The sequence below is a fragment of the Misgurnus anguillicaudatus genome, chromosome 6 (assembly GCF_027580225.2).
Source record: "Misgurnus anguillicaudatus chromosome 6, ASM2758022v2, whole genome shotgun sequence".
NCBI classification, from domain to species: Eukaryota; Metazoa; Chordata; class Actinopteri; order Cypriniformes; family Cobitidae; genus Misgurnus; species Misgurnus anguillicaudatus.
Window position 1 is genome coordinate 3,270,806 of NC_073342.2, and position 24,683 is coordinate 3,295,488.

The following is a 24,683-nucleotide window of genomic DNA, read 5'->3' on the forward strand; positions in this document are numbered from 1 at the left end:
CAACGTGTTTCAGCTGATATGGAGGAGATCACGGTTAATGCCAAAAGCAATCAGGGATTGGGAAACGACACAGCAGAGTTCCTTAGTAAGCTTCATGTTGGTGGCACCATTGAGCAGCAGGCAGCGCTGAGTGATTTGTTAATGCAGTACGCTGAGGTGTTTGCGCTTGAAGATGAAGACCTTGGTTTTACCGATAAGGTGAAACATGAAATCCATTTGTCCGATGATGTCCCAGTGACACAGCCTTATAGGCGTATCCCACCCACACAGTACAGGGAAGTTCGAGAACACATCAGTAAACTTCTCAAGAAGGGAGTGATTCAAGAAAGCACCAGTGCTTATGCCTCCCCTATAGTGCTAGTGAGGAAGACGGATGGCAGCCTCAGGCTATGTGTCGATTACAGACAGCTCAACGCTAAGACCCGCCGAGATGCTTTCCCTTTACCTAGAATAGATGAAAGTTTTGATGCTCTTAAAGGAGCAACATTCTTCTCTTCAATCGACCTGGCGAGTGGGTACCATCAGGTTGCTGTTAACGAGCGTGACCGGCATAAGACTGCATTTACAACTCCTTTTGGGATTTTTGAGTACTCCCGCATGCCTTTTGGGGTTTGTAATGGACCGTCAACGTTTCAACGCCTGATGCAGACTACTATGGGTGACCTAATCTTTCAGATCATGCTAATGTATTTGGATGATATGCTGGTGTACTCTGCCACTTTCCCAGAGCACTTGCGGAGGTTGGAAATAGTCTTTAAGAGGTTAAAGGAAACCGGCCTTAAAATAAAGCCTGAAAAGTGCCACTTCCTACAGCAAGAAGTAACCTTTTTAGGTCATCAAATCTCTGCAAAAGGTGTTGCTACAGATCCAGGGAAAATTGAGGCAGTAAAGCAATGGAAAGTCCCCAGCTCTGTAAAAGAATTACGCTCGTTCTTAGGGTTCTGTAGTTACTACAGAAAGTTCATTGAGGGTTTTTCTAAGATTGCTGGACCCCTTCATGATTTAGTGAATCTGTGTATTTCCCAGTTTGGCAGTGCGAGGAAGGATTTTAGTGCTTTGTGGTCATCTGAGTGCCAATCAGCATTCGAGATCTTGAAACAGAACCTCACCTCTGCTCCTGTGTTGGGTTATGCAGACTTTAGTCTCCCGTTCATCTTAGAGACTGATGCAAGTAATGAAGGTCTGGGAGCAATACTATACCAGCAGCAGGGCGACTCCAAGAGAGTCATTGCATTCGCTAGTAGGAGACTTCGTAAGGCGGAAAGAAACGACCGAAATTACAGCAGCATGAAACTGGAGCTGTTGGCCCTTAAATGGGCCATTTCGGAAAAGTTTCGTGGTTATCTGCTGGGCTCTAAATTTGTAGTCATCACCGACAACAACCCCCTGTGCCACCTTAAAACAGCTAAGCTCGGTGCAATTGAACAAAGGTGGGTCGCCCAACTAGCCGTTTTTGACTTCGAGGTGAAGTATCGCCCTGGCCGACACAATGCAGCTGCTGATGCTCTGTCTAGGCACCCTTCAGCAGGGGAGCCTACCCTTCCTGATGAGTATGACAACTGTGTTGCTATCTGTAATGTAGTCAACAAAGGGACAAGCCTGGAGCCTGACTTAGTGGTTGCTGGTGAGAGCTGTTGCAGGGTCAGACAAATTCGTGCCTTGGATTGTGGAGAAAATACAGGCAATGACAACCAGGGAAGTACGCATACCTTGCCGGGCTATAAAATAGAAGAGCTGGTAGATTTCCAGAAGAACGATCCTACCATCAGTTCTTTCAAGACTTTCTGGGAATGCAGAAAAAAGCCCTCCCACTCTGACAGATCTCGACTTTCTAAGTCCACCCTATCTCTGATAAAGCAGTGGAAAAGTATCCAGGAACAAGATGGTTTGCTTTATCGCATTGTGAAGGATCAACATCAAGGTGAAATTAAACAGCTACTTCTACCTGAGTGTTTAAAAGAATCTGTCCTCGAAAGTGTGCATGACAACATGGGACATCAGGGGATTGAGCGCACTGTTAGTCTGCTGCGACCGCGATGCTTCTGGGTGGGAATGTATAATGACGTGGAGCAGTGGATTAAAAAGTGTCAGAGATGCATCTTAACAAAAATGCCACAGCCCAGTATACATGCCCCAATGAAGCCCTTTCTAGCGTCCAGACCTCTTGAAGTAGTGGCAGTGGATTTTACTGTGCTTGAACCCTCCTATGATGGTCAGGAAAGTGTGTTAATCATGACAGACGTCTTCACCAAATTAACACAAGCATTCCCAACTAGAGATCAGAAAGCTGAGACTACTGCTAAACTCTTATTGAGGGAATGGTTCATGAAGTATGGTGTACCTGAAAGATTGCATTCTGATCAGGGAAGAAATTTTGAAAGTGAAGTGATTGCCGAGCTGTGTAAAATGTATGGTGTGAAGAAAACCCGCACTACACCTTACCGGCCTCAGGGCAATGCTCAGTGCGAGCGTTTCAATAGAACGCTACATGATCTGCTGCGCACGCTTCCCCCTGAAAAGAAAAGACGCTGGCCAGAACATCTTGCTGAGTTGGTTCATGCATACAATGTCACGCCACATGCAACCACTGGATACTCACCTTATTACTTACTTTTCGGAGTCCATCCACACCTTCCAGTCGATTCCCTGCTAGGTCATGAACAGCCTGTGGACAGAAAACAAGACTGGTTAGTTGTGCATCAGGAAAGATTGACAGAGGCACACAAAAAGGCAAGAGAATTCGCTGAACACAAGGCCGCTGAGAGGTTAGCCCCTCTGAATGACAAAGTGTATTGTCCTGTGATCAATGTTGGTCAGCAGGTGTATCTGCGTCATAGACCCTTGGGTAGGAATAAGATACAGGATTCATGGAGTCCTACCGTATACAAAGTCATAGATGTTCAGGGTACCACACACACCGTTGAGCCTCTTGAGGGTGGCCCTATAAAGAGAGTACATAGAGCTGACCTGCGGCCCTGTGTCATTTATACTCCTGAACCAGGGGTGATGGAGAGCCATCCTCCTCCAACACCACAGCCTAAAGAAGGTTCTGAATCTGAGCTGGTTGAAGTGCAATCTGATCCTGATTTTGTTGTGTTAGAGGAAGTCACTTACCCTAGTTTGCAAGAGACAACACAGATTGAAAATTTCACGGAAGATGGAGCATTGGTAGATCAATCTAACTTGGTTTCAGCTAGCACTGAACAGAAAGATTCTGTTTCCGAAAGAGTTGCCGCTATCGCTAACCGCGCTCCAGAAGTGGAGAAACCAGTACTGGAAAGGCCTGTACCAATGCCTAGGCGGTCAAAAAGGGCCAATGCTGGTCTGCACTCAAATCTCTTTAATGAACCGAGATCAGCATGTAATGCAGTGTCACTTAGCCCTGAAGTCTTTTCTCAAGTGTTAACCAGCTTAGGCAGTGTGTTTTTTAGAGAAGCTGTCAAAGAAGTAAAAAATATGTATTAGTCATCGAGGACAATGACATTTAGCAGGGGAGAATGTAGCCAAGTGGAGTAATCCTTTCAAAATGACATCTTACATAAAATTGGTCGTGGCCCCTTTAAGAGTGGGTGTTGCGACACACGCTTTACGGCATTGCCTCTGGCAGTGTGCAGTGAGTTAGTTTTGAGTGAAGAGAGAGCAGATCGCATGCTAGAGCTCCCGGTTTTGATCAAATAAACACCTAATTAAGGTTTGATGAGGTAAATATCCATTCTAGACCAGTTAACAGAATGTTTGAATGTTATATTTACATACTACATATGTGTTAAATGACAATTGTTTTATAGATCGTCTATTAAGAACGCATGAGAGTTTGTGTGCACTGAATCTGGGTTGATCACGCGTGAAACACGTGCAAAGACTGGGTATGTGTTGTAACAAATTTTAATTTAATTTTCTTTCTCTTATTTAAAGCCCAGTGTTCTTGAATGTAAGTGTAATGTCATGTTAAGAATTGGGGTGTATTAAAAGCATTTCATGTCTGTTTAAGGGCTGTTAAAAACTAATTGAATACTGTGTGAGCTGTTTATTATTTTCTTATTGTGTAAAGTAAATGCAGATAATTGTGAAGTGTAATGGTAAACTAATGTATTGCTTTGCATTTTACTGTTAGCCTCTACCGTATTTCATTCCGGAAATTGTACTAGGCCATTGTTATTTTGTTAGCCTGATGTATTCATCCCTGGCATTGTATTTAATTTAATTTAATTTGATTTAAATCAGTTAATCTGTTGTCTTTCATACTAAATTTGTACACCAAGAAACCGAAACAATTTAACCAGTACAATTTTATTTTTTTTGTTCATAATTACTGGCTCCTTTCGACCGCTGACCTACATAGAGGCAGCAGCCAGAATAAAGCCCCAAAGTAATTTATTTTGTATCCTGTGTTGTTTCAATTAACCACTGGCTACATCAAAATGAGAAGAATCTAAGTAGACTTGAGTCTTTTTGATTCACCATGTCATCTAGAAAGTTTCAAATGAATGTCAACTTCTACAGGAAACAAAAGAAAAGTTTGCCTCTATCAGTTCCTTCTGGACCTCCTTCAAGACGGAGACATGCGAGACCTGGTGGGTGGACAGAGAGAGAGGCATCTTTCAGTTCTCCTCCAAGCACAAGGAGACTCTTGCCGGTCGATGGGGCCAGCAGAAGGGCAACCGCAAGAGGATGACCTATCAGAAGATGGCCAGGGCCCTGCGAAACTACGGCAAGACGGGCGAGGTCAAAAAAGTGAAGAAGAAACTGACGTATCAGTTCAGCGGTGATGTGATGAGGAGAATGTCAGTGGAGAGGCGACAGTATCATCACTGAGAGAGAACTGATGGACGTGACACATTACCCTTTAATCCCACATATACATTAATATTCTCAAAGATCCTGTCAAGCAGAGCACTCTTTTTGTAATAATTTTAACTCAGGGATTTCACATTTGAACTTAAACACCATTAGCAACATCAGTGTGCTTTTGTAAGCGAAGGGCAGACAAATAAACGCAGGCCCGGAGTGGGTAATCCGGAGAACCGGGAGAATTCCCGGTGGGCCGCTTCACTTTTGGGCCGGTCGAGTTTTTTTTTTTACATTTGTCACGTTAGTGAGTCTATCTTCTCTTAAATGACACTTGACACGTTTCGCATTGACACTGCAGCGCGCAGCCTCTGCATGGGTTGTACCATGTGAATGAGTTTTCCCCTCCCCTCCCATAGAGTTGGTTCGGTCCATAGCACGTCTTTTCCAAAACTTTTCTCCGGTAGGCTGGGCCGGCCCTACCGTAACAATACTCGTCTGAGAGGAGGAGGGCGTAAAAAAACAGGTTGAAGAAAAAGCCATTGGAGGAGGATGCTGCCAAATGTGCCACACTTACAGATTTATTTTCAAGAGGACAAACAAAAGTGACAACAGGTAACTTAAAGAGAAATAAGCCTAGTAATGGTTAGCATTAGCAACGTAATTATTCGGCTAATACCGTTTTCAAACTATTTACAAGCCAACATTTTTTAGTTAAAATATTAGCCTTTTGTGTATACATGCGATTCATAGACTTTGCAAATATTATGCAAGCAGCTTCTGAGCAGCAGATAAGCCAGTTCTCTGCTGAAAACGAGGCGGCAATGAGTAAACAATATGAATTAAAGTTATTTAACCCTCAGGTTGTGTTCAGAACCAGGTAACACCTTTGGTGTTCCCAGTCAAAAATGACCAGCCTAAAAAAGCTAATAAATCACTTTTTATGCTATATATTTACCCAATATTGGATTCAATATTTTTTGTCAAACTGTTTTCTTTTTAAATTAGGACTGGGTTTTATATTTCTATTTGCACCTGATTAATCATAGTATTAGCAATGCTAATAATTTATCAACCTTTCCTTGTGGAATAGACTCTAAACAGGGCTGGGTTAACTTATTTTTGACCCATAATGGGTAAATATTGGACAGAACACACTGCTGGGTTAAAATTGACCCAATGCTGGGTTGTTTTAACCCAACTGTTGGGTTATTATAATCCATGGTTTATAACAACAACCCAACATTGGATTATTTTTAACCCAGCATTTGTTCTGTCCAATATTTACCCATTATGGGTAAAAAATAACCCAGCCTTTTTTAGAGTGTAGAGGAATATTTTTGTTAACTTCTCATCTTAAGTGAAATATTATTTAACTTTTACCTTATTTGTTGAACCATGATATTAATAGAAACTATAGTAAGAGCTGAACTTTTGCTTTATTTATCCAATTTGAAAAAAGTGCTAATTTGGAATAACACTATGGACAAAGTGGGCCGGTCTTGGGCCTAAAACTCCCGGGCTGAAAAGTGGCCCCACTCCGGCCCTGAATAAACGGAGCGTGATTTAATGAAAGTCTGTAGTTTCATGAACTATAATGGGCTGGTTACACTTTACCCAGTTAATCAGTGAGTTAATCACAATGTAATATTAATCTTTGTGCTTCAGTAACAGAACTTAAGGTATATTGCTAATAAATTCAGGGATATATTACTGAAGATTTGAGATGTCATATTTCACTCAGCAGATGAGACTCAGTCATTTGGACGGTATCCTTTAAAAGGTCCTAATATGCACAGACATGTACTGTACCTTTAAGGGAACCAATATGTAACGAATATGCACCCTTTATAAATGTGTATAAAAGTTAATGCCGATGAGAGGTTTTTGGACAGTGCAGAGGCTGGATTTATTTAAAATTAGTGGACTGTGAACTGACAAATACAAAATAACAATAGTATTTAGTAAATATTAAATAACTACTTGGTATATGAACTAGGATCCCAAACACTGAGACTAGTTGTGAGAGTTAAAACATATTATTATAAATTAAAACATAATTATTATAAAGTGATGAGAAAGTTGAATAAAATGTTTTGTTCTTTGGTATGACTCTGTTACTTTGCATAAACTGATAAAAAATGTTATATATACGTTTTGAATGTTTTCAAAAAACTTTATGTGTTCTTAGATGCATCTGAACTTTTGTGTAAATGTATTCTGCTTTTATTCAAATAGTGACCTTGAAAAAGCCTTTCTGTTGTTTCTAGGTTTTAGTTCATTAGATTCTCAATGTGCACTTTTAAAATATCTATGTATATACAGATGGTGCTATGTATGTCTATGCTGCTCTATTCTGCCATTCAGGGGACTATTAACAAAATGCCCCACATATGACAACTACCAACTTTTTACAGATTTAACCTAATGTATCCATGAAATTTATAGTTTATATTAATCCACATTTTATTGTGCTAATAAATAAATTAATATTAAATAAATTAATATATGACCCTGTCGCCGGTTCACCGCTTTTCCTTCCTTGACCGCTGACCACTACAGACCGGGAACACCCCACAAGAGCTGCTGCACGTTTGGAGATGCTCTGACCCAGTCGTGTAGCCCAGTGGTTCTTAAACTTTTTTGTCATTTCGAATTGGCGCGAAAATTCAAAATGTGACTTCATGCGCGTGCTTGTCTACTTGGGCGTTCCATATACACACATAACGCAACCATTAGTAAACAGCGGCAATCGCTAGCATGTTTCAAATGGACTCTGCAGACGGAAAGAAGCGACCAACCTCCAGTACAATCACCCACGGAAACGTAGGTTACGCATGTAACCATGGATCTGTGAGACCGAGGGATGACCGTCACTACGGTCTAAAAAGGAATGATCACCTTCGTTCTGCCTATCACCGAGACCATATGTCAACAAAGTCATGTCCATGACCTCCGGAAGCAGAACGACCCGCGTCTATAAATAGCAGAGAATGCTCCCGGTTCAGTCTCCTACCTTGAGCGCCTCAGAATGGTCCGAGCGACAAGGATAGTGACGGTCATCCCTCGGTCTCACAGATCCATGGTTACATGCGTAACCTACGATCTGTTTCGACCTCACTCTGACCGTCACTACGGTCTAAAAAGGGATGACACATACCAACAGAGTCGCGAGGAACCCAGGATCAATTAGAACCTCGCTCAGTCACAGACATGAGGGCAGCGTCGCCGACCGGAGCTGGTCGAGTCACATCCACCCGGTAAAATCTTGTAAAAGTGCATGGCGTAGACCACGAAGCCGCTGCACAGATGTCGCTTGCTGCCACACCCTTGAGGGCAGCCCAAGATGTAGCCATACCCCTAGTAGAATGAGCCCTTGTACCTGTTGGAACTGGTATCCCCTGAGCCTTATAGGCATGGGAAATAACCTCCACCAGCCAATGAGATAACCTCTGTTTGGAAAGCGGCAGTCCCTGCCTTGCCGCCCCATAACAGACAAACAGTTGAGAGTGCGTTCTTCTTAAAGCCTGTGTACGGATCAGATAGGCTTTCAAGGCCCTGACTGGACACAATGTGCTAAGCTTGTCATGCTCTGCCTGTGAGGCAGCGGAAGGCTGGAATTGGGCCAGCTCCAACACCTTGTTCATGGACTGCTGATCAAGCACTTTTGGCAGGAAAGCTGGATTCGGCCAGAGTGACACGCCAGTGCCCCCTGCCTGCCACCTCAAACAGTCATCACTAACGGAGAGAGCACACAGCTCCCCGACTCGTTTAGTTGAACAGAGAGCCAAGAGAAATGCTGTCTTAAGAGACAAAGACCGTAGATCTGCGTCTGCAATAGGCTCATAATGACCTTCAGTGAGAGATGTCAGAACTGTAGGCAGGTCCCAGCTTGGTGCCCGCAAAGTGCGACCTGGACGTAACCGGCGGGCTCCCCTTAAGAACCGGCTAATCAGAGGGTGCCTACCCAGGGATGTGTTATCTGCCCCCTGGTGAAAAGCTGAAATGGCCGAAGCATAGACCTTAATCGTACTGGCTGCTTTGCCCAGATCAAAATGGGACTGCAAGAAGCATAATACTTGTGGCACGGGACAAACCGTTGGCTCGATGCCCAAGCCAAAACACCACTCTGAAAAGATCCTCCATCTGAGTGCGTAGCCAGCTCTGGTAGATGGGGCCCTGGCATTATTAAGTGTCTCCTGTACAGCCTTATCTAGCTGTCCATCGATGGGCTCTGCAGGGGCCAAACCCATAGACGCAGGGCTCCCGGGTTCGGATGCCAAATCCGCCCGTCTGCTTGCGTCAGGAGATCTGCTCTGCACGGCAACTGCCATGGCTGACCCTGCAGCATCCGGAGGAGTTCTGGGAACCATGGCCTCGCCGGCCACCGTGGCGCGACCAACAGGACGGAGTGTTGGCCCTCTCTGATCCGTCGGAGAACCTGAGCTATGAGAGGGAGTGGAGGAAAAGCGTATAACAAGCCTGTTGGCCAGTCTTGCGACAGAGCATCCAGGCCCGAACTGCCCTCCTGCCCCATGAGGGAGTACCATTCTGGGCAGTGTGTTGTCTCCGCTGAAGCAAAGAGATCCATCTGGGCCGCACCGTAACGCATCCAGATCTGAACAACTACGTCGGTGTTCAACCTCCACTCTCCCGGGAGTGGCCCTGTCCTGGAGAGAATGTCGGCCGCTCTGTTCTCCACACCTGGGATGTGCACTGCCCTCAGTGAGGAAAATCGAGGCCATGCCCATATCAGCAACTCCTCTGCCACCTGGAGGCATCGCTGGGACCTCGTGCCTCCCTGGTGATTGATATGATACACTGCCGAAGTGCTGTCTGTCCTCACCAGAACATGTTGGCCTTGCAACTCTGGCAGGAATTTCTGAAGAGCAAGATGAATGGCCTTCAACTCGAGGACATTTATGTGCTCCTTCATCCACAGCGGCTGCCATGTGCCCCTCACTGCCCTTCCTTCCCAGACAGCCCCCCAGCCTGTCAGGGACGCGTCCGTTGAGATGACCTGCCTCCTGTGGGGAAGGCCCCCCCAGTGGGACACCTTGTAAAATGAACTCCCGGTTGCTCCAAGGGCGTAGGGCTTTGATGAAGGTTTGAGATACACGCAGTTTCCTCTGCCTGTCGTCTCTGGGGTGAAGATGGAAAGCATTGAACCAGCACTGCAGGGGGCGTGCCCTCAGCAGGCCCAGAGGAATCACTGCTGCTGCTGCGGCCACCAAGCCCAGTAGCTTTTGAACTCTGTGAGCTGTGACAAGGCTGCCCAAGTGGAACTGCTTCGTCATGTTGATCAAGCTGTCTGCTCTTTGTGAAGTGAGAGATGCAGTCATGCTTACCGAGTCCAGAAGGATGCCGAGGAACTCTGCCTGTTGGCGGGGTTGCAGGTTGCTCTTTCTGTGGTTGACCGTGAAGCCTAGCATTTGAATGTGGGCCAGAACTGTGCTCGTGTCTCGTACTACCTGCTCCTGAGAGGGGGCGCACATGAGCCAATCGTCCAGGTAGGGCAAGATCTTCAACCCTCGAGCCTGGAGGGGGGACAGCGCAGCTGACACCACGCGAGTAAAGACCCTTGGGGCCAGAGAAAGACCAAAGGGAAGGACCTGAAACTGGAATACCCTGCCTTGAAAGGCAAAGCGCAGGAAGGGCCGGTGTTCTGGACAGATTGGGACGTGGAAGTAGGCGTCTTTCAGATCCAGGGACGTGAACCACTCCCCCTGCTGGATAGACTGCATCACCACCCTTGTGTGGACCATTTTGAAGGGTAGCACCTTGAGATATCGGTTCAAGGGCCTGAGGTCGAGAACAGGCCGATGACCGCCGTCTTTTTTTGGAACAATAAAGTATTTGGAGTAAAACCCAGTGAGCTGTGCGCTGGGCGGTACTTCTGAGATGGCCCCTTTCAGAAGTAACTCCTGGACCTCTTTGACGAGGACGGACATTAAAACAGGGTCTTTTACGGACGTTATCTTGATCCCTGAAAACGTTGGGGGTCGCCGCCGAAATTGTAATCGGTAGCCGCGAGCCACCGTAGCCACGACCCAAGGGTCTGGCACAATGCCTTCCCAGGAGGTCCGTGACAGCTGGGAAGGACAATCGACGGGCGACCCGGAACTCCTATGCAGGACCGCCACCGCGGCCTGCACCCCTGCCTGTGCCCCGCTGTGGTCCTCGTCGTCCCTTAATTCTGGAATTTGAGGCTGTACGTCGGTCAGGTGCACGAAATCGCCAGTCCCGTGCCTCTGGGTTGTCACCTGCTGATGGAGGCCGGGTAGGCTGCCGCAGCCTATACCTACTGACAGGTGGGCGTCCGGCAGTTGAAGCAGACCTAGAGCAAACCCTCTTGACAGCTTCCCTAGATGCTGCAGTCCGTTCAATCCGATCAAGCACCTCCTGGAATCCAGGGTGAAAGACATGTCCTGGTACCACAGGGAGGTTGAGTAGCTCCTGTCTGATGTCATCTGGCAGGGAGGTTTGTGCCAGCCAAACTTGTCTGCGACACAGCACTGCAGAGGCAATAGCATCCCCCACGTCACGTGTCAGCTGGGAGTGGGAAGACAGAGCCGCGTCGACCAGGGCCCTGGAATCATGATCGTCTGGGCCCAGTGTCTTCCGTAGAGCCGCCAGGGTGATGGCTAGAGCGTTACCCATACGGGCCGCTCGAGCTGATGCGTTGAAGGAATTAGTGACCAGACGGTCCGTCTTGGCACACTCCTTGCGAGGGCACCGTGGATCGGAGGATACACGGGAAAACCCCAGAGACGTCAATGCAGCCATAGGCGACTCAACTGGTGGCATGTTCCCCAGTCCAGTTTCAACCGGATAACTAGCATTTGCCAGCTGGCGACAACCTGCATTAAACTGGGGCCGTTTCGAATTTGTACCCCATGATGACCTCAGCATTGCGGTATAGTCATCTGCTACAGGTATAGAAGGCCGTGGTTCAGGTCGGGAGATGCCCTCCCAAACACCTCCAGCGGGAACCGGGGCAGATGTAGGCCCCTGAAGGCCCAAAACCTTGGCAGCGCTCAGCACCCGTGACATCAGGGAACTGACAGGGGCCTCTCCTGGCTCCGTGGAGCCGTCAGCTGGCTCAGCAGAGCTGGAACGTAGCTCTCCTTCGAGGTCGTCGCCACCTGTGGTGTCGTCCACCACTGTGTGTGAAGCGCATAGGGATAACACATCTACATTGTCTTGATGTTCCTCCTCGCCGAAGCTCTCGGGCCTGGCTGAGAGGGGATCCTCATGTAATAAGTCCTGTTGGTTACCTTCTAACTTGTCCAACCTCCGTGACAGAGCCTGGAGAGCCGCAAGGATCTCGAGTGACCCCGTGTTGCTGCTTTCTGCCACTGCAGCTGAGGCAGGGGGCTTAACAGATTTGGGTGGCTCAACCTGGGTAACTCCATGGGGGAAATCACGCTGTCGATCACGCGAACGTGAACGCTTGCGCTTGTGTTTATGCCCATGCCTTCTGGAGAGGGACGGCTGGTCAGGGGAGCGCCGCTTCCCGCTCCCTTCCTCACGCACATGGCCGCGCACCTGGCTGGCCCGGCGCCGTCGCTCGTCCCTGGAGAGATCGCAGGCTGCACTACAGGGATTGTCCACGTCTTCCAGCACGTGGGCAGCTCCAAGGCATGTGGGGCACTCCCTGTGCCCATCCCTAGAACTCATGGAGGCGTTGCAGATCCTGCAGTAGTGGGAAGCCATTGCAGCAACACAGAATCCCAATATAATGCCTGGAGTCCTCCTCCAGCAATCCGCCAAGGTAATACGGTGGGCCGCACCAGCGCACGAATGCACTTAGCGGTCGCACACTAGCCCCACCAGCTGCAAACAGGGGTATAGGGTGTGTCAGAGGGGAGTATTGCAGGAAAAAGTGTGATTGTAGCCGCCACTCAAGGCGAAAAAAAGCACCTAAGAGCAGAAAAGCACAACACACAGTATTATGATGGCCCGCACCGGCGCACGAATGCACTTAGCAGGCACACACTAACCCCTTACCAGCTGTGAACAGGGGTATAGGGTGTGGGGAAAAACTGCCACAGCCCGCACCAGCACGTAAACGCACCTAACAGACTGAAATAGTGAACAGAAAACACAATAATAACAGGGCTGTTTATAATGTACTGGAAAAACAGCCCCCAACCAAATAATTCAACAAAAAATAGCACTAGCAGCAGACACAATACACCAGCTGAAAACAGCAGTAAATACAAACACAGGTAAAATGGCGGCCCACACCAGCGCGCGAACGCACTTAGTGGGCTCGCACAAAGCCCACGGCTGCGAACAGCAGTAGAGGCACACGGATAAACAACTTAAATTACCCGGAAATCTAGTGCATATAAGTTTAAATGAAAGGTATATACCTAAAAATAATAAGTCAATACACAAACCACAACAATTCTCGGGGGCACAAGGCACCCGCACCGTTTAGGTAGCGAATTAGTGGAATGCAACAAGAAAACAGTCAGGAATTTCTTACCTGAATACGTAGTCTCTTACTCACGGTCTCGTATGAGGCGATCAAGGTGAGAGACTGAACCGGGAGCATTCTCTGCTATTTATAGACGCGGGTCGTTCTGCTTCCGGAGGTCATGGACATGACTTTGTTGACATATGGTCTCGGTGATAGGCAGAACGAAGGTGATCATTCCTTTTTAGACCGTAGTGACGGTCAGAGTGAGGTCGAAACAGATCTCCTCGTAACATCGAATTGGCATTTGATTCTTGGAGGGAGCTCCGGTCAGCGCTGGGTATGACAGATCCTGAGCTGGCTTTCTTTTAACTGCAAAGGTAAGACACATGCTGCCTTCACGTGCTATGGGAAAGATGATATTTTCCATTTGTGAACTGGTATTTACCATTGCTTTTGTTGTCATTAGGAAATGAAAGATGGACATCCGGACCTGTTATTTTGGTATTTTTTAAACTGACACTGAGTGTTAACCTATTATATTACAATTGTCAATGACACAACATTGTATAGGCTACAAAAAACTATCCGCTAACAGTAGCAAAAAGCGTTTAAAAGTGTAAAAAAATCTCATCTCGGCAACTTGGGCATCAAAATATTTTACGAGTTGCCCAGTGGAAAATACCATATGAGGGGTGTTCATGTGCATTTTCCAAGTGGGATAGCACGTGAAGCCCAGCTAACAATTTTTGGTTCCCAAAACGTTCCCCTAACGTTAGTTTTTTGTTCTCAAAACGTTCCCCTAACGTTAGTTTTTGGTTCCCATAACGTTATTTTCCAAGGTTTGTTTTTGGTTAGCCAGGAAAGTTTTCTTTACAGAAATAGAACGTTATTTTTAGGTTATTTTAACGTTTTCCTAACGTTCTCCTAACGTTAGGAAAACGTTAAAATAACCTAAAAATAACGTTCTATTTCTGTAAAGAAAACTTTCCTGGCTAACCAAAAACAAACCTTGGAAAATGCACAGCTGACATGGAGTGAAAAATGATCTCACCAGGGCGCGAGGGCGCGTTGCCGCGGCTCCGTGCACGCACTGACAGAGCGCGCAAGACTCCAGCCTCAGTGAAGAAGTGAAGGCTTACAAAAGTACGGCACGTCTATTAGTACATCCCATGCTGTGTTTTGGTTGGTTTTTATCTATCATATCTATCTAAAATAAGTAAAACACATTTCCGTATAAGGAGGAATAAAATAATTTATTTAATACAAAATCTATAATAATTAAATTATGCTATTACTGGAAAAAATGTCTATTAAAATATTATACCATTATTTAACACAGGTTACTTTATATAATACCTCAACACATCACATATTATGTATTTAGATAACATTATATTTTATCAAATATATAATAGTGACTTCAACAAAATAAAGAGTTAAAACAGATATTTATTGAAAATATATAAACATGTAATTCACTTTAGTTTAACAGACCTTACAGCAGCCGCCTCTCCATTGTAACAACAATCAGCATCTCTCTCTCAGTTTTTACAATAATCAAAAGCTTCTAACTTCATATTCTCTTCATGGAAATAATTAAAATATATTTTCGTTTTCACATATTTAAGCTACTAATGAAGAAACAAAAAAGAAATCGCTAGAATGATATACTCTGAAGTTAAAACGCAATGAGAAATAAATCAGTCACTTTAGGTTAAAAGATCTTACCACAGTTAGTCGGTTATCCGTTTTTACAACAATAAAAAGTTTCTAACATTATATTCTCCTCAAATTCTCCTCAAATCGATTGGAAATCACTCGTATAGGGGAGAGTGGGGTAAAGTGAGACATTTTTTACATTTGCTCCCCTCTAAGCGAGCTAAAATGATATATCAGTCAAATTTACACATTTCCCATTAATTCAGGATGTTTCCTAGCTATGGAAATTACTTGAATGTATTCAGGACAAAGAGCAGTGAAAATATGATTGTTTTAAAAAAAGTGGTCTTGTGTCTCACTTTACCCCAGCTTAGGTGTAAACTGAGACAAACCAGAAAAATCAAGGGGGTAAAGTGAACCAGCTCAGGGTAAACTGATCCACTTACTTTTTCCACTCTGAAACTACCATAACAGCAGATAAAATCCTGACAGCTAGCTTGACAACCACACATTACAGAACTAATGTTTGACTAGTAACAGAATCAAGGGGATTGGTCAATTAAGAACGTTATTTTTCTAAACACTTGAAAGTACAGTAACTCTGAACCAAAATCAAATACAACATAATATAATTCAAAAGTTATATTTTTTGACCAGTTTTTGCCTTTATTTAACAGTAAGTTTTGGAGAGGACAGGAAAGGACAGGGAGGAGAGAAGGGTATTGGATCGGCAAATGACCACGAGCTGTGAATCGAACTGGGGTCGCAGAAAGTGTGAAAGCACCACATGTCGGAGCACTGCCCACTACACCATTGGCTTCGACAATTCAAAATGTTTTAATTAACATTCAAATGGCAGAACCAGTTAGATTCGAACGCAGTCTGAGGGTCAGAACAAAGGACCCTTAGAGCCAGCTAGTGTCTGGGGGTCAGCGGAAAAGACAATCAGAACCATCTATCAATATTTCTATCCCTTGCAGCTGCCCTTACTGTGGGTTCACACCAGATGCGAGTTCAACGATTTGTGCAAGTAGATTACATTCAAAGTTAATGCAAAGACACGATCAGATGCAGCCTCGCCTGGGGCGATGCGAATGACGCCATATGAGCGGAGCATTTGCCGTGAAAACACGCGCTATTCGCCTCAAACATGTCTTCGCCCAAGTTAAAAATATTTATCTCAAGGGAAAAGTTTGCATGACACAATGTTAAATCCCGTGAGTAATCTAGAGTGAGTAATGCTACGTACACACCAGATGCGGGGCATCGCGTTACTCACTCTAGATTACTCGCAGGATTTAACATTGTGTAATGCGAATTTTTCGCTCAAGTTGAATATTTTCAAACTGGGCAAAGACGCGTTTGAGGCAAATAGCCACCCATTTCACGTCATTCGCATCGCCACACGCGAGGACGTATCTGATCACGTCTTTGCATTGACTTTTTATGTAATCTACTTGCACAAATTGTTGAACTTGTGTCTGGTGTGAACCCACAGCACCATGATGCCTCAGGTTTGGTGTGTATACGTAGCATTAGAGACTTCTTTCCTTCCTTGACCTAAGCGGCTGCCCTCTCCATCTCCTCAAGGGGTGTTTTTTCCCCAGAATGTCTTCCTGGTGTATTGACTAGGCATAATGGTTTTTCTGCAATGTTTATAACATTAAAAATAAAACATTAAAATATGTTTTAGACTAAACTGAACTTGTGCCTCGTGTCTCACTTTACCCCACAGCATTTGTCTCACTTTACCCCACCGCCACCTTTTAGAAAAAAACTATCTCTCTTGGAAATTCAGACTAATCTTCAGCTAGCATCATCACAAGGTTTTATATGTTGGTAGTTCATAAACATGTGTGATATAAGTTTTTCTACCTGAATCAATTTGCTTAGGCACAACAGTTGATTAAGTTGACAGCAAGAAAATTTACTTTTACAAGCAAAAAATATATTTTTGTGAAAAAAACATGCTAACCACAGCAGCATGAGGTCCTGTCCTTCATGGCCAAGGGGAAATTTTAGGGGCTTAAAAACATAATGGTCACAGGACCACAAATGTGTTCCGTTGCCTAGATACAGGGGGTGTCTCACTTTACCCGATGTCTCACTTTACCCCACTCTCCCCTATATTTCTTCTCACATATTTAAGTTACTAAATCAAGAAAGAGACAAAAGAACCGCTAAAATAATGTTAGTCTCTGAGGTAAAAACGAAAGGACCGTTATTTTTTAAATTAACGACTTTTCCTGAGCACAAGATAAAGCGGGTACTCGTGAAGAAGGCGGTAAGCTCGTGCAGACAAGCACACGCATATTAGACGTGCACACTAAAGGAATAATGGGTTTAATTATGCATTCACTTCATTTCCTAAAAAAAACACATAACCAAAAAATAACCATTAGAGAACGTTATGTGTAAGTTATTTTTAGGTTATTTTATGGTTCCAGAAAACCAAAAAATAACCAAAAAATAACGTTCTGTATAAGTTATTTTTAGGTTATTTTAAAAATAACCACCCTGCAACGTTATGGGAACTTTATTTTATGGTTCCAAAAAAATAACCAAAAACTAACCAAAAACTAACCAAAAATTAACGTTCTGTATAAGTTATTTTTAGGTTATTTTAAAAATAACCACCCTGCAACGTTATGGGAACGTTATTTTATGGTTCCCAAAAAATAACCAAAAAATAACGTTCTGTATAAGTTATTTTTAGGTTATTTTAAAAATAACCACCCTGCAACGTTATGGGAACGTTATTTTATGGTTCTCAAAAAATCACCAAAAAATAACCAAAAAATAACGTTCTGTATAAGTTATTTTTAGGTTATTTAAAAATAACCACCCTGCAACGTTATGGGAACGTTATTTTATGGTTCCAAAAAAATAACCAAAAAATAACCAAAAAATAACGTTCTGTATAAGTTATTTTTAGGTTATTTTAAAAATAACCACCCTGCAACGTTATGGGAACGTTATTTTATGGTTCCAAAAAAATAACCAAAAAATAACGTTCTGTATAAGTTATTTTTAGGTTAATTTAAAAATAACCACCCTGCAACGTTATGGGAACGTTATTTCATGGTTGCATAAAACCATTAAAGAACGTTCTGTATAAGTTATTTTTAGGTTATTTAAAAATAACCACCCTGCAACGTTATTGGAATGTTATTTTATGGTTCCAAAAAAATAACCAAAAAATAACCAAAAAATAACGTTCTGTATAAGTTATTTTTAGGTTATTTTAAAAATAACCACCCTGCAACGTTATGGGAACGTTATTTTATGGTTCCCAAAAAATAACGTTCTGTATAAGTTCTTTTTAGGTTATTTAAATATACCCCCCCTGCAACGTTATAGGAACGTTATTTTATGGTTGCAAAAAAACCCTAAAAATAATGTTCCCAGAAAGTTATTATTTGGTTCCCAAAAAAATAACCAAAATATAACCAAAAACTAACGTTAGGGGAACGTTCTGTGTTTGCTGGGAGGCAGCAATAGTTACAGACCATTTGTAATATATTATTTTATTGTTTTTGTGGTGTAATGCTAACGATAGCATGCTAGCCAGATGTGGATGCTAGGTAACTTAGCCAGCTACAGGACGGTTTCAAAAGTTATTGTCTTATATGAATTATCTTTATTCAGAGCATGAGTGCATTAAGATTGTGAGTGTCGGGAGTGTGTGTTAAAGTGTAGTGTTACAAAACTTTTAGAAGTAGACTTCAGTTGAAAATATAAAGTAGCACTGCAACATTTTACTAAAATATGGATCTGTCAAACAATAACAGTACTGTAACTTTTCTTTAATCTGTAAACATGCTGGTGAATCTCAATGAGCTGTCTGTGGTTGCTACGGCAACTCTGGTTGTTGTGGTACGAGCACAAGACTGGCTGCAGTTTCTCTAATGGCCACTGGTGTCAGTAACAGTTAGAAATTTCAGAACCTACGCAATGCTCCTTTTATTTCTACATTTGCTCTCATTATTCAGACCCATGCAAAGCATGCTGGGAACTGAAAATCTGCCTAAATTTGAAAAAAAAAAATAATGTTGAGTTATGTTTAAAATAAGTAAACTGGATTATTTTGAATATTTAATACACTTGACTGAATCATTTTCTTTCAAAATTAAAACAATCAAGTTATGCCAAAAAGTTACAATTTCAATTCAATTTAAAATGATGCAACTATGTTTAAAAAACAGAAACGGCATCCATTTTGTTAAATAAAAATAAATTGTTTAAATAAAGTGAATGGCATAAAAAACATTTTTTCAGGCGAACCAATATGATTTCCATATTTAAAATTAGTGAGTTTAAAACTGAATAACAATATGTATCATGGGTGAAGACATAATAATGTCCTGCATAACAGGAATGACCCAAACAATTGTTGCCAATGATCAAAACGTATTTATTCATTTTTATTTATTTATCCTTTATTTTTTCCAGGAAAGTCCCATTGAGATTATAAGCATCTTCTTATCCAGGGAGTCCTGCCAAGATGGCAGGACAAAAGTTTCACATAAACACAAACACACGTGCACGCACAAAGTGCAAGTATAATTCAAATCAATGTAGCTGTCAAATCCTTTTCAATGCCTTATTCTCCAGTTTGTGGAGCTTAAATACATTGTAAAAACAAACTACTGGCTTTTGCGGTCATTAAAGATCATAATGTGGTCTTATATATGCAAAGTGTAACTTTAAGTTTACAGCTATCAGATTTGAATGGTCATTTCCTTAATTCACATTATAGATTTCATATAAAACAACTCTCACACGCATGCAAAAGCATGCTCAGAGATTTAATGACTTCATTAGCAAATCTGTAAAACCCATGAAGTCCCTCAGAAACACTGAACACAACAAGCAGGTGCTCTTCTATAGCTTAGGGGTCGAGCACTCCATTAACAGTGCAAAAGGTCATGGGTTCAAACCCAGGAAACACACATACTGGGGAAAAAAAATAAATGTATAATGCAGTGTAAGCCACTTTGGATAAAAGCGTCTGCCAAATGCATGAATGTACAGTATTGTTACAACAGCATACACTTACAACAGGTAAAATCACAAATTCTGTGCATCATTTTTACCATAATTGCTCTTTTAGATTAACTGACAGAGCAGAAGCTAACTCACCAAGATCATGATACACAAAAAACACAAAAACAAAACTTGATTGTACTGTGTCACTTTGGATAAAGCGCTTCTCAAGTGCATAAATGTGACCCAGTCTGTGAAAACTTGGCTAAACCCGGATTTACTGTTTTCTACATAAAATAATTTTACATAATGTAAAGAACATTCAGTGAAATGTAATCTTGATATTTTTAATATTGACTCAGTAATTGATTGAAATCAATGTGAAATCAAACTTTGATGCTCTGAATCTCATCATTAGTTTATGAACCTGGATTTCACAGACACGGTCACTAATGAAAACATTATTATAGTAATTATAGTGCATTTTAGTGAACACAGATGTTACTATAGTAAAGTTGTATAAAAGTCTTTTTTAAAGATGCTATGCTAAAGAATGTCCGTCTCCTGTTTTGTATGGCTTAACTATCGCAAATAAATAAATGAAAAACCTTAAAATAATAAAAATGATAAGCTAACTGAAGTGTTTAGTGTTCGCCACTTTCATTATAGTTTGTATAAAGGGATAATTCACCCCAAAATAAAAACATTGTGTCATCACTTCCTCTCATATTGTTCGGAATAAGTTTTTAAAAGAAGATATTTTTAAAAAATGACTAAGCACACAGTTGACATTACTCATGGACTTCCACAGTATTTGGTTGTGGTTATGACCATTTATTTAAATATAACTTATTTTGTGTTTAGCAGAAAAAAACTGAGGGTGATAAATGATGACACAATTTTAATTTTGGGGTAAAATATCCCGTTCATATAATGTAAACATAACAATCTATAGCTATATAGAAGCTGTTTCTATAAAAAAATAATCTGATGAATCGGTGCATCCCTATACACAATGACAAATCATAACTGTATTTTTACATGGGTCCCTTTGTCATTACAGCATAAACAGTTGTTGCGTATCGCAAGTAATACCACAGGAAGTGACACACAGGCAGACGTGAGATTCAGTCATGAAGTGTCTCTCTCGCTTTGCTGGTGACGTTGTCTCGAAGCTCTTGGTGCCTGCTCAGATCTTTGACCTCTAGAGGAAGTGACCCGCTCCACACCATCAGAACTGAATCCTGACCTGAGACCGTCACAAACACACAGCAAGAATTAACCCTTTGTGCATTGTTCAAATGTACTACCTTTCGTGTTGTTAGTGGATGAAAACAATATTTTTTCAATTTTTTTCCATAAATCTGTTAATCAAACACACTCACGCACGCGTGCGCACACACACACACACACAATAAAATAATATGCTTTTATTATGGAGTTATACTCCATATAACTCAATCTACAAGCCAGAAATTAAAGGCGCTCTAAGCGAATCGGTGAGACGTCACTTTTTGTTGATGTTTGAACTGTTTTTAAACAAACAAAGCGTAGCTAACTCCTGCCCCTCCCTTCCGTGCTTTCATGAACGCGCCCAACCCCCACCCCAAAATCCTTCTTGTCGTTTATTGGCTGAAACACTTTGTTTTGTTTCGTGGTGCTAGGTTTGGCCACTGTGTTTTTATTGCGGTTTGTGGAGCCTGGGCTGTCTACAGAGATCGCGTTTTTTTACAGTTTGATCAGTGGACAGGCAGCAAGCAGATAGTGAGGAGATGTTTGCTGTATGTAACAAAAAATGTTTTATGGTCTAAAACGCCTGAATTCGCTTAGAGCACCTTTAAGCTCTGTTTTTGCATAGGCCTACTAAAGGGTTAATAGTGCCACGTGGTGATCAATAGTAAAAATGACACATTTGACCTCTTAGCAAAAGGAAAAAACACCAACATTCAAAAATGCATGATAATAACGTGTCATAGCTCTGCAATCAAAAAATGTGGTTATAATGGAAGTCAATGGGGCAAAAACAGCCACGAACAATAAATGAGGGAGAAAAAAATTAAAACTGATGCAACACAAAAACTAAAAATGATTCAAAGCCAATGTTTTTACCAATCTTTGACATGTCCAAGACTGTGAAAAAGGTAAACAAAAATCCCGTTTACAATCACTTTTTATATTAAAAAATCTGTCATTTTGTGTGTGTTTTCCCCCAAATCAGTGACACCACTCATAAACTTGGCAATTAAAGAGTTAAAAGATTTTGTAGTTTTGATCAGTACTGAGGTTGAATAACAGATTTATGCAAAAAAATATTAATCTGATACATTTTATAGCCGTTGAATTTAGTGAACACGAAAGGGTAGTAAATTTGCCCACGGTATATTGTTTTTGAAAAATTATAACGCATTTTCTTAAAATATATGTAAATATAAGATTTGTCACCAAAAACCATTCAATTTGCTAAAACAGAGAGAAAGTTGTGGCCAAATTAAGAGTAAAAAACCCTCTAGTGGATGAAAACATGATGCCCAACAACACATAAGGGTTAAGAAATGTCTAGATTATATTGTATACTATAAATACATAATAATACATGTACATAATGATCCTACCTGATGGTGTTTTGGTTTGATATTCTTGCATCCGTTGCCGTCTACCCAAGACTAGAACGACACTGCTTCGGTTTAGTGTTTCTGTAAAGCATAAGCCAAAAATTATGATGCAAAATTATTTATTATTTAATTTAACTAGTTCTTGTGACTAGAAAGCTGCCCTAACAATAGATCCACTTAAAGGGATACTTCACCGATTTAGCATTCAGCTTTGTATCTGTAGAAACCCGGCAGTATTACTGAATGACCATGTTTCCCTCCCTCATTTCCCCCTGAGAGGAGAGATATCTGCATTTTGGTTCTGCAAAAAAGTCCTCCGATGATGTAATATGACGATTTTTGCATCATCGGAGGACTTTTTTGCAGAACCAAAATGCAGATATCTCTCCTCTCAGGGGGAAATGATGGAGGGAAACATGGTCATTCAGTAATACTGCCGGGTTTCTACAGATACAAAGCTGAATGCTAAATCGGTGAAGTATCCCTTTAAGGAAGTTGTGTTGCGGATCTTTATATGAACGGTGCAGTGAGTGTTCAGTACCAAGCGTGGCAGAACTCATGCAGCGTATGGAGTGACAGTGTGGGCTGATGCTCTGCAGCAGTTGACAGCTAGAGGTCTCCACTAACAGGATGTGTCCTGCCCTGGTCCCGATCCAAAGAGTACCGCTGTGCTGGACCAGCAGGGATTTGACGGTGTCTTCACTTTGAACCTTTCTGGCAGAATCGTGTCTGTTAAGAGTAATTGAGAGGGTTAAAAGTGTGCCAGTAACATTGTGTGTGTTTGTGCGTATGTGTTGCTTACCCGAGTAATTGTGCGCAGTCGATGAGGTTTACCATCCTCTCAGTCTTCTTGTCCCAGACCTCCACAATGTTGCTTCCTGTTTTACTCACATACACGTGTTTGTCCACCGCTAAACGTAATATACACGCATCACCGCTGATTCGACCATGGTGCCTGAACAAACACATTTCAACATCAGCACCACGTTTTATGTTAAAGCAACATATTCAAATCCCACCGGTTACATTTGTGAGCAGAAGTTTGATGAGTCTAAAAGGTTTTAATGTATGTAGAAAAATGTAGACAAAATTCCTATGGATTTGAAGACTGGCTTGATTTCATGGGAATAAAATTTATAATAATTTTATAGACACAATCATAAATTTACACTCCATTATAATCTTCAAAACATATACTATTGGTATTTGCACATCTGGTTAGATGTTAACTGCTGTTTATTGATCCTGTAGTACTCTCTACCATTAATGGCAATAAAGTTCAAGCTAATCTGATCAGAGCCTTTTAAGTTCAATTTTCCCCTATAAAAATATAATGTCTACCTCAAGTTAAATCTGTAGATATAGCTATCATATTCAAAATATATAATTTTATTATTGACAATGTGCAGGACTGTGTTGATTTAGATTTTGAGGGGACTTATTTTTAGTGATGGGAGAAACGAAGCTTTTGAAGCTTCGAATCAATTGGTTCAATTCAAAATTGATTTAGTTTTTCGAAGTGTTCGAAACACCACACACGCTGGTGACACCTGCTGGTCAAATTGTGTAAAAGCAGATCTGCCCAAAAATCTTACACTTTTTTTTTACAAAATAATAGCAAGATTTTTATTAAAATATGTTTAAACTTGATGTCTCCAGTGAAGTTTTTGAGTCACTGTTTAACTTACTGGATAGTTAGATGCTAGAGAAGTTTAACAAGGCCAGTGAAAAGACATTAAAGGTGGGGTGCACAATGTTTGAAAGCCAATGTTGACATTTGAAATCACCTAAACAAACATGCCCCTACACCAGTGTTCCCCAAATCTTACCCTGGAGGGCCGGAGCACTACACAGTTTAGCTCCAACCCTAATCAAACTTACCCACCTGTGATTTCTAGTGATCATAAAGACCTTGATTAGCTTGCTCAGGTGTGTTTGATCAGGGTTGGAGCCAAACCCTGCAGCGCTCCGGCCCTCCAGGGCAAGACCCGGGGAACACTGCCCTACACCAATAAAATCTGGATCTTTTTTTGATAGACCCGCAGCACACATACACAACCCCGGCAAGAATGTCGGTTAGTAGACACGCCCCTTACTGCTGATTGGCTACAAGTGTGTTTTGCTAGTCATCCCAACTCCCTTTTCCAAAGCGTTTTTCAAACATTGTGCACTCCGCCTTTAACACAACAGACTGAGAAGGATGCTCAAGA

At 42.2% G+C, this 24,683-nt stretch overlaps 2 protein-coding genes across 2 annotated transcripts in view; one reads left to right on the forward strand and one right to left on the reverse strand.

The window, feature by feature from the left end:
- The first annotated feature begins 2,231 nt into the window (after positions 1 to 2,231).
- Positions 2,232 to 4,397, forward strand: LOC141364235 (uncharacterized). Its single transcript, XM_073868353.1, has 2 exons — positions 2,232 to 3,701; positions 3,789 to 4,397. The coding sequence occupies exon 1, from the start codon at positions 2,233 to 2,235 to the stop codon at positions 3,463 to 3,465; it is 1,233 nt and encodes a 410-aa protein (XP_073724454.1). The 5' UTR covers position 2,232; the 3' UTR covers positions 3,466 to 3,701; positions 3,789 to 4,397.
- Positions 4,398 to 19,274: 14,877 nt separating this feature from the next.
- Positions 19,275 to 24,683, reverse strand: part of lrrk2 (leucine-rich repeat kinase 2) — a 52,052-nt gene continuing 46,643 nt past the window's right edge. The window contains exons 48-51 of the mRNA XM_073868357.1: positions 23,276 to 23,428; positions 23,015 to 23,202; positions 22,474 to 22,554; positions 19,275 to 21,110 (exon numbers count right to left, since the gene is read on the reverse strand). Coding sequence (XP_073724458.1) covers positions 20,989 to 21,110; positions 22,474 to 22,554; positions 23,015 to 23,202; positions 23,276 to 23,428 — 544 coding nt within the window. The 3' untranslated portion in view covers positions 19,275 to 20,988. The remainder of the gene's footprint in view (positions 21,111 to 22,473; positions 22,555 to 23,014; positions 23,203 to 23,275; positions 23,429 to 24,683) is intronic.